The sequence below is a fragment of the Anarrhichthys ocellatus genome, unplaced genomic scaffold, assembly GCF_004355925.1.
Source record: "Anarrhichthys ocellatus isolate YVR2014 unplaced genomic scaffold, GSC_Weel_1.0 scaffold16, whole genome shotgun sequence".
Taxonomy (NCBI): domain Eukaryota; kingdom Metazoa; phylum Chordata; class Actinopteri; order Perciformes; family Anarhichadidae; genus Anarrhichthys; species Anarrhichthys ocellatus.
The window spans coordinates 3,255,286-3,264,642 of NW_022280046.1; the positions used below are offsets into that span (position 1 = coordinate 3,255,286).

The following is a 9,357-nucleotide window of genomic DNA, read 5'->3' on the forward strand; positions in this document are numbered from 1 at the left end:
TATATTTCAATATCATTCCTTAATAATTGAGATATTTTCTCCTACACAGAAACAACCATCACCACATGTGATTTCATCTTTAATGGGCATGCTCACTAAAAACGCTGTCACCAGGTGCCTTGCAGTTTGCCGTCCGTGCAGTGTCTTAAACTGTGTTCAAATTCACTGTCTTTCCAGTCCTCTTCTTTCACTCCTTTAGTTTCCATCTGCTCTGGTTGTTGTTGGTTTTGACTCCATTGCTCAGACTAAAATATTTGAGATTGCTTTGTGGCCCTTTTTTTTTTTTCTGTGGTTCTCATGAAGGTGAAGGGATGGGAAAGATGGTGGTGGTTAACTACTACTACCACGACGACTACTTGCGTCGTCAATTGAGAATCGAATGAAGTGACATTATTTTGATTCAGACAGGCCAACCACAGTTCAAGGAACTGTCACTCATTAAAATGAAATCAAAATGGGGAATTCCATTGGCAGATTTCTTACTTGCTTTAAGACATTTCATAACTGAGTGGAAGAACTTGAGAGCTGAGATCAGCATCATTTTTGCCCTGTATTTCCCCGGTCTCGTCCTTTTCTCTCTTAATTCTTTATGTGCAACCTGTTCTTTGCCTGTTCTTTGCTGTTTCCTCTTTGATCCTCTTCCACCTTTCTCACCTCTTTATTTTGCCCACAGGAGACGAGTTGCTCGGGATGGATGGAGGACGCTATTTGAAGCTTGATGACTTCAAGGACCAGGACGATGACTTCCTCTCTCCAAAGAAAACCCTGAGAGACTTTGAGGGTGGCATCGGTACCACGTAAGTCATTGTGTACTCACTTTTCTGCATTTGTGTTGCCTGGTTTATGGGTTTGATTTATGTTCAACAACATCTAATGTAACAAATGTTGTAAAATGGGATTGAGTGAGTCATTGAGTGGCTGGCATAGTTAATTTGCAGTGCCTCTGTTCTAAATTATGAGAAGAATGAGACCAAATTATCTTTATTGCAGGATAATAGACAGCTGTTTCATGCCTTACATAATCCTCACCTCCTCTCCTACAGGCCGTATTCTCCTGCTATTCCCAGGATCCCTTGCGTGTCCCCAGAGACTGTACTGCTGGATCAGGTAGGCTTAGCCCTTTATGTTTCGAGGATGCGTTGCATTTTGTCAGCATTTGTTTCTTCATCCCACTGAAGATGGATATTAATTTGTCAAAGTTAAAAAGTATTTTTAACGTTTATTTTTATCTCTCCTTTTAGTTTCCGTCTCTTCTGTGAGATTGTCTCCTCTTTTTCTTTTTCATTGTGCTGTCATTTTTTTTATCACCTTCTCCTCTCTCTCCTTTTCTCTGCCTATCTTTTCTCCGTCGTTCCCTCCAGCTTTTCTCTGCCTTAATCTTTTCAGTCATGGTTATTTAACTGCCTCTCAATTTTTTACCGCCTGTCCCCCCCCCCTCTCTCTCTGACCTCAGCACACCCCCATCCCCCTGCCAAAGGAGTATGATGAAGACTCTCTTATCCCGAGCAGCCCGGCTACAGAGACTTCAGACAACGTCAGCCCCGTGGCCAGCCCGATTCACACTGGGTCAGCTAATAATCCTCATATTATATAATACTAAATTATGTTATTGATTGATGCTGCTTGTCAGGCTCATCATAAACGAGGGATTTTGGCAATTTGTTCTGTGTTTTTTAAAGTACAGAATGCATGCAAGGGCAGTACAAATTTAATAAATGGGAAAATATGTGAAAACCACTCAGACTGCTCTGAATTTAGAATGTAGACTCACATGTATAGTATGTGAGAGACAGGGGTCTGATTTAGGCATTGGGCAATCTTGAAATGTTTTGATTAAATAATAATCGCTTTGTTAGGAGTGACAAACCACAGGAAGCATATTTACAAACTCACAACTGAGAATGCTGCACTTTGCAGAATCATCCTTCGTCTTCTATGAACACCGATCACTGCTGATGTCGTGATATAGGTGATATCAAAACATCAATGAATGCCAAGTCTGAGCCATGGATTCTCCGCCCACCACCCCACCTCCTACAGTGCTAGCAAATGTCAACATAGTTACAGACATAGTGCTGTTTTCTATCAAATTGAGGCTAGGATTTGTACTGCATACATAAATGATCATAAACTATTTCAACTGTCACTGTGTTTGCACGTTGTTTATATCGTTATTGCACAAAACACATGTAATTAAGGAATTTCCAACAAATTCTTAACATTATTTTATTAAAATGCTTAGGCACAGCACAATGAGTCGGCATATAAAAAGCAGAATTTAAAGGGAGTAAGAAAAGATAGAACTCCTGAGATGAAAATCACCCTGCTACACACACACACACACACACACACGCACACACACACTTCTGTATGAAGCTGCCTGTCTGATGCACTTAGTCTTAAGACCAATGAAAAGGGCACCCACATAGTGACTTGGTGTTTCCTTTTTGAACTACTCCAACAGAGACCGGATCAATTCCAAACCACAAATGAATAATCCTTCCGTCTCATTCTGTGCAAGAATTTCCCTGAGGAAAGACCAGTATTGACTGCTACATTTTATATTATTTAATGGCAAATACATCTTCATTATAACGTAAAGTTTAAAGGTGATTAATTGATCATCTGAACCCTTTTCATTTAATTATCGTTCCACTGTTTGACTCTCAGCTTCCTGGTGAGCTTCATGGTGGATGCTCGAGGAGGCTCCATGCGAGGCAGCAGACACCACGGCCTGCGAGTTATCATTCCTCCTCGAACCTGCACTGCACCAACACGCATCACCTGCCGCCTGGTCAAACCTCAGAAGCTGACCACACCTCCTCCGCTGGTGGAGGGGGAGGGGCTCGCTAGCCGAATCATCTCCCTAGGGCCATCAAGTATGCAGTTCCTTGGGTGAGTCAACTTTGTACTTGTTATATTTCCTCTATTTGGACAGCTTTATGGCCGTCATGAAAAAAATGACTTGCCAAGGACAATTTCGTGTGTCAGCCCATATGTGCATTTATGTTTGCTCACATTATCTTTTTGTGGGTAATATTTGAATGAAAGGAATGAAATGTGAAAGGAATGAAATGTTTGCACAACTTTTTCTGTTTGATTACTACTTTCCTGAAATTTTTCTTTTCATTAATTTATTTTAAAATGAATTAGCAGTTGTAGGAAGAATGACGTGCACTGGATTTGGTTAAAGAAAATGACAATAATGTGCTGTATTTTGTGTCATTTGAAAATAAATTACAAGCTGATGATTATGGTGCCACCTGTTGGACATTAATAGGTCTGTATATCTCAGGGCAATGCTGTAAATGATGGTATAATCATAGAAACTATATTGAAACAGAACAAAATTGGATATTGTGGATTTGTCTAATAAGGTTACAAAATATATTGAATTTTTTGATCACAAACCCAATTTTGTCATTTTTTGTTGTTGTTGAAGGCCTGAAACCTGAATCAAAACCAGACATTTTGCTGTTTTTTTTCTTTCACAGGCCAGTAATAGTAGAAATCCCTCACTTTGCCTCGCTCGGACGAGGGGACCGAGAGCTCGTGGTCCTCCGCAGCGAAAATGGCTCAGTCTGGAAGGAACATCGCAATCGCTATGGTGACGAAGTGCTGGAAACTATTCTGAACGGCATGGATGAAGGTCAGTGTGATGGGAATGAATGGCTTACCTTCAGACCTTGCACAGTTGCAGATAAATCAGTCTCAATCTTGATGTATGACACTGGAATTGCAGAACAAGGATACAGAGAGGGGATACTTTTTTATTGGAATGTTGTCAAAGTATACACAAGTGCACTTTTTCTCACTTCGACATGTTTAACTTGCATTCTAATATTTACCCTCCTCTCTTTATTGTTCCCTCTGTATCTATTTATGCTATTTCTGACCTTTTTCTTCCCTGTCTTCCTCCTCACTCCTTCCGGCATTCAGACTTGGAGAGTCATGACGAGCTGGAGAAGAAGAGAATCCGTCGGATCATCTCCACCGACTTCCCACTCTACTTCGCTGTGGTCTCCCGTGTTCAGCAGGAGAGCGATCTGATCGGTCCCGAGGGCGGCCGGTTGACCAGTAAGCTGGTGCCCCGCGTCGAGGCCATCTTCCCTGAGACGGCCGTCACCAAGAGAGTGAGACTGGGGCTGCAGGTGAGAAGAGGAAACGGAGAGCGTTGTGTCTGAGCAGGAATGATGAAGAGGAGAGGGAGTTGCAGACACGACATGACAGATCCTTTACATCCTTCGTTATCTCTTGGGTGTTTGTTATTTTTGCTTGTACAACAGAGAAAATCTGGTGCTTTTTTCAGAAATGACTGAGGACAGATGTTTGAATTACGAAACAGATGACTCTCAGTCTGTGACTCAATCGTCTGTGCCAACTGCGACATTTCAGTTTGTGCTGCATTCAGTCTCTTGGAGTTGAGATTTCATACACTTTATATCCTGAAGTTTGACGTTCTGTGTGTTAAACAAATGACGAGCATCAATACGAGTAGTGCTAGCAGTCATTGAGATTGCAGAATCTTGATGTTTGAAGCAAGGTCATGAATTGTCGTATCAGTTGTTGCATCTATGACGAGCAGCGAATCCATTTTTGAGTCTGTTTCTTTTTTTTTTATGTAATTTTCCTTTCATTTGGTAAAGTCATTAGTTTCTGTTGATTTAATGACGCTATGTATTTGCTTGAGTTCATTCATCATGGAGAACACCAAATTTGCTTTTGCTGAAACTGAACTCACACCAACAGCTACCTCATGAAGATATGAGGAACATATTAAAAATCCTAAGCACTATGATATATGTCTTAGAAACTTTAGCAATACTGGAAAATATGCACAGTTGTAGTAAATGGCTACAATATTCAAAAACACTGGTATAGTCCTTTATGTTGTGAAACATTACCCTCTACCTGTTAAATCCAGGTTATATCTAGGATTGCATTTTTTAATAATTTCTCTGTGACATTTAATATTCATGACTATATTCATCAAGCAACGTTTTTAAATATTAAACAGTGATTGAAAAAATAGGTTTCCAGGGCCTTTAAAGTACTACAATGACGTGAAGTTCTACGATATAATAATACATTTGCCCAGAACTAATCATATCATACTGCACCATTTCTAAATTAGCATTTGCAACATGTGGTGTCTTTCCTGCCAAACAGGAGCTTTTTTGGCAAATGTGTGGCGGACTGTCACTCATCCAGACCTCCACAGACACACACATGGGAACTCACGCTGACTGTCTCTTTTCACCCAACACCTCCGCTTGGTTTTGTTCTTCGTGACAGAGAGATTATGGCGGATTATGGGTTCTACATTTCAGTTCTTTCGGTCACTTCGACGTGCATTGTTTACATCGTCTGTCAAAGCACTGATTTGTCACAGCACTGATGTTATTTAAGGAAACTGCATGGGTCTGAGTTTTGCTTTGCCTTATGCTGCTCTGTTTATGTTTTTTCTTTTATCCAGCCATTCATCACTCCTCAGTTGCCTGATTTAAGTTGTGAGCCACACTGACCGAGCTGATGCACTGATCTGAGTTGGGTCAGGTGTGAAATATGAATTGGTTGCATGTGTGAGTATGGCTGTGAGTTTGATATTTCAGTCTATTGCACATGTGTTGCTCTGTATGTTTTTGTTTTGTATCCTCCCCTTATTTCTATTTCCTGCCTATTTACTATCAGTTTGGATCACCTCTACTTACCGCAACTTTTATATATTGTGTTTGTGCTTGAGTTTATCTTTCTTTATGCACCCAGCCTTCTTCAACTCCATATCCTTGAAACTTGTCTTTTTTTCAGGCACCCTGCTTATTAATAAGCTTTTACCCTCGTACCGTTTCCTTCCGCAGGCGCAGCCGATCCCTGATGAAATGCTGACTCGGCATCTTGGTAACCAGGCGACCTTCAGCCCAGTGGTCACCATCGAGCCGCGCCGACGCAAATTTCACCGCCCGATCGGGTTGCGCATCCCTTTGCCGCCATCGTGGCGGGAGAGTCCTCGGGATGCTGGGGAGGGTGACACCACCAGCTTGCGCCTCCTCTGCAGTGTCATCGGTAGGATTCACTTCAATTCTGCAAAAAAAAAAAGCGTGTATGTAGGCATCTGTTGCCTTGGTCGTCGGGGCCATGAATGACACGGTGGGGTTGTTTTTGTCTCAGGCGGCACAGCACCTGCTCAGTGGGAGGACATCACTGGAACCACCAAGCTAATGTACGCCCACAGCTGTGCCAACTTCACCACCAATGTTTCTGCAAGGTGAGCGCCTCAGCAGTAATCAAGGCAAATGCGTCATCATCGCGTCAGGTTGTGTTCCCTGCTCTCTTGCACGGTTCTTATTTCTCCTCTCCTACCTTATCCAGATTCTGGCTGGCAGACTGCCCACGCACGGCAGAGGCAGTGACCTTTGGCAATTTGCTGTACCGGGAGCTGATGGCCGTTCCATATATGGCCAAGTTTGTTATTTTTGCTAAGATGAATGAAGCACGGGAGGGACGCTTGCGTTGTTACTGCATGACAGATGACAAGATGGACAAAACACTGGAGCTGCATGAAAACTTCACCGAAGTGGCCCGCAGTCGAGACATAGAGGTCAGCACAGTGGCAATGCAAAATGTTGCCGAGGTGCAGAAAGGACAAGGTGTTGCAGAAAGCTAGTAGCTGTTACGGCAACCTCAAACTTAATCATGGCTAATTCATAGTTAATACACAAGCCCTCATTTATTCATACTCATTTCAACATTTCACAGCACAAACGGCCACTTGAAAGAAGCAGTTATTTGTCTTTGCATGATGAAAAGAAAGACAGCTAACGCCATCGCTAGCATTGCTCCCAAAACCTCTGCATCTTGGGAGGCATGACCCTGCAAGTAGATAGTTTTCTACAGAGGAGTAGGAGTTTGTGTCTTATGATATCAATCCACATTCTGGTTGTTTCACAAGGGGGTCAAATCTTTCTCAGACTCCATTACTGATTTGATTTGTCTTGTCTAGGGCTGCAGCTCAATTCTAAGAAATGGCAAAAATAGCACTCAAAACTTCACAGAGACAAACAGATGTCTAAATACCCCAAAAATAGCAAAAGATATTTAGATTACAATGATATATGAGAAAGAAAAGCAGGAAGTGCTCTCATGGAATCCGAGAATATTGGAATTGATTGAGTATTTCTGCTTGAAAAACGACCGAAGCGATTAACAAAATAGTTGCTAATCATGTTTCTGTCGGTCGAAGTTATTGATTAATCGACTAATCATTTCACCTCTTCTGACCCCTAACATTTTGTGAAACTTTCCACAGCTGATGGAGGGCATGCCGCTGCACCTCGAGTGTTCTGGGAACCTGGTACCCATCAGGAAGGCCACCCAGCAGCCTCGCAGCTTCAGCTTCCAGGCCTTCAGAGACAACAGGCTGCCCGTCTCTGTCAAGGTCTGTCTCTACCTCACTGTTCACACGCCTGCTTTTTTTTCCTCACTCACTACATATTCATACAGTACTGTGGTTTTGTTTGTTCAGCTGTTGGATTCAGTGTGTCAAGGATCCTCCCAGCCAGTTAGTCAGTGTCCCTCCTGATCACCCACCTGCCGATCACCCACCCAGACAACCTGTTCATACGGTGTTTTATCGTGTGCTTTTCACTGTCATTACTATCAGGAAGTCTCTGACAAAAGGTTTAGATAATAGGCCAGTGCTGTGTACTCTGTGCACTCACTCTGCAACACCCCACTAAGAAGCTACAATACACCTGAAAAACTGTGAAGTTAGAATCATTTTACTAAACCTTAAGATACCATATGAACTTCACTATACAGGATATACATACAGTATGAAGATATTTCAATAAGGATTATTCTTATTGATGATTTATAACATATTGAAACATTTCTTGATCTGTGTACGTCTGTCCGTGAGTCCATTCTTCTTCGTGGATGTTGAATTGTCAAGCATTCTTTCTCAACAAATGACAAGTTGAACAGTATGTCCTTGGTTTTTGTGGTTCTTTTTTCTATTTTAATTGAATATGTAATAACAAAAACCTCCCAAATATGTATTGGAACACCGCTTTTTAAAGTGTGTCCCTTTGGTTACAGATGCATCGCTGTAAAAGTAGTCCTTCTTTTTTAAAAAATGTTGTCTTTTTTTGACCTTCTGCATTTTATTGACGTTGTTTAAACCCCCTCTCTTGCACAGATAACTTGTCTGTTTTCATACTGTGTGTGCTTTTTCATGTCTGTCTATTCATAAGTGTTATCATATTCATGTAATTCTTTATCGTGTGATTTCATTTTATTTGACAATCCATCTATTTGTCTGTCAGTGTCTTTACGTCTGTGTGTGTCTGACACACTACCGTTCAGTATCAGCTAGATGACTCCTTTGATAAATATCTTCTCATTATGGTGTAGCCAAGCAAACGAACAGCTTACCTATCTATCTACCTGTCGACTCTCTTGGGTAATTGTTTGCATGTCCTGTGACTCCCTCACTTTCTTTGCCTGCCTTCCTTTCTTGCGGCCTTGCCTGTCTGTATGTGTCTGTCTCACTGTCTCTCTTTCTCTCTCTCGCGGTCACTCTGTAACTGTCTGGTCTGACAGACGTCCAGGTAAAATGTGCAGGTAAATCTCTCCCTCTCGCCTGCCTGTGGACTGCTTCCATCCCTGTTTCCCCCTGCTTCTCGTCCCATGTTACTGCGCCACATGCTCCAGACATTGTGGAGGGCTCTAATACCCGTTCTGATCTGTTTTTTTCTTCCTCCTCCTCTCTCTTCCTCTCTATCATTCTCCTCTTTTCCTATGTGCTCTGCCTCCTATCTTTACTCTTTCTTTCACTCCCTTTCTTGCGCCATCTCTCTTTACTTACTCTTTATGTTCACTCTTCTCTCTTCTCTGTCTGGGTTTGCCTTTTTTCCTCCATTTTCTCTCTCCACATTCTCCTTCTTCTTCTCTGTTTCTTTCTCTTTGCCTCTCGGTCTGCCATTTCTCTCTGTCAGGTCAGAGATAGTAACAAGGATGCCGTTGGGTTTTTGTCCTTTCTGCGGAAGTGCACCAAGTACGAGGACACACAGCACGTACTATGTAACCTAAACATAGCCATGCCACCCTGTGTCAAGGTAAGGACTTGCTTGCAAACACCTCCCCAGAAGCACACATACAGAAACTTTGGTTTTTTGAATTTCCCTAGAAGTTCATCTGCTTGATGAGACAGATGTCGCTTTGTGACATCTGTGATTTTTGTTTTTTGTTGAAGTCAATTTCCAGTCATTCAACATGTACCGGTATGCATGCAATTCAAATTCTGCTAAGAGAAATAGATAGCGAAACAGTATGCAGCACTGCTTGGCCCATTTACCC

General features: G+C 42.1%; 1 protein-coding gene across 7 annotated transcripts in view; it reads left to right on the forward strand.

The window, feature by feature from the left end:
• ank1b (ankyrin 1, erythrocytic b) overlaps positions 1 to 9,357 on the forward strand; it is a 65,863-nt gene that overhangs the window by 45,158 nt on the left and 11,348 nt on the right. For all 7 annotated transcript variants that reach the window (XM_031855876.1, XM_031855875.1, XM_031855877.1 and 4 more), the window contains 11 exons: positions 674 to 797; positions 1,044 to 1,107; positions 1,454 to 1,566; positions 2,671 to 2,895; positions 3,495 to 3,649; positions 3,940 to 4,151; positions 5,859 to 6,063; positions 6,169 to 6,265; positions 6,370 to 6,598; positions 7,307 to 7,435; positions 8,997 to 9,116. In XM_031855876.1, coding sequence (XP_031711736.1) covers positions 674 to 797; positions 1,044 to 1,107; positions 1,454 to 1,566; positions 2,671 to 2,895; positions 3,495 to 3,649; positions 3,940 to 4,151; positions 5,859 to 6,063; positions 6,169 to 6,265; positions 6,370 to 6,598; positions 7,307 to 7,435; positions 8,997 to 9,116 — 1,673 coding nt within the window. The remainder of the gene's footprint in view (positions 1 to 673; positions 798 to 1,043; positions 1,108 to 1,453; positions 1,567 to 2,670; positions 2,896 to 3,494; positions 3,650 to 3,939; positions 4,152 to 5,858; positions 6,064 to 6,168; positions 6,266 to 6,369; positions 6,599 to 7,306; positions 7,436 to 8,996; positions 9,117 to 9,357) is intronic.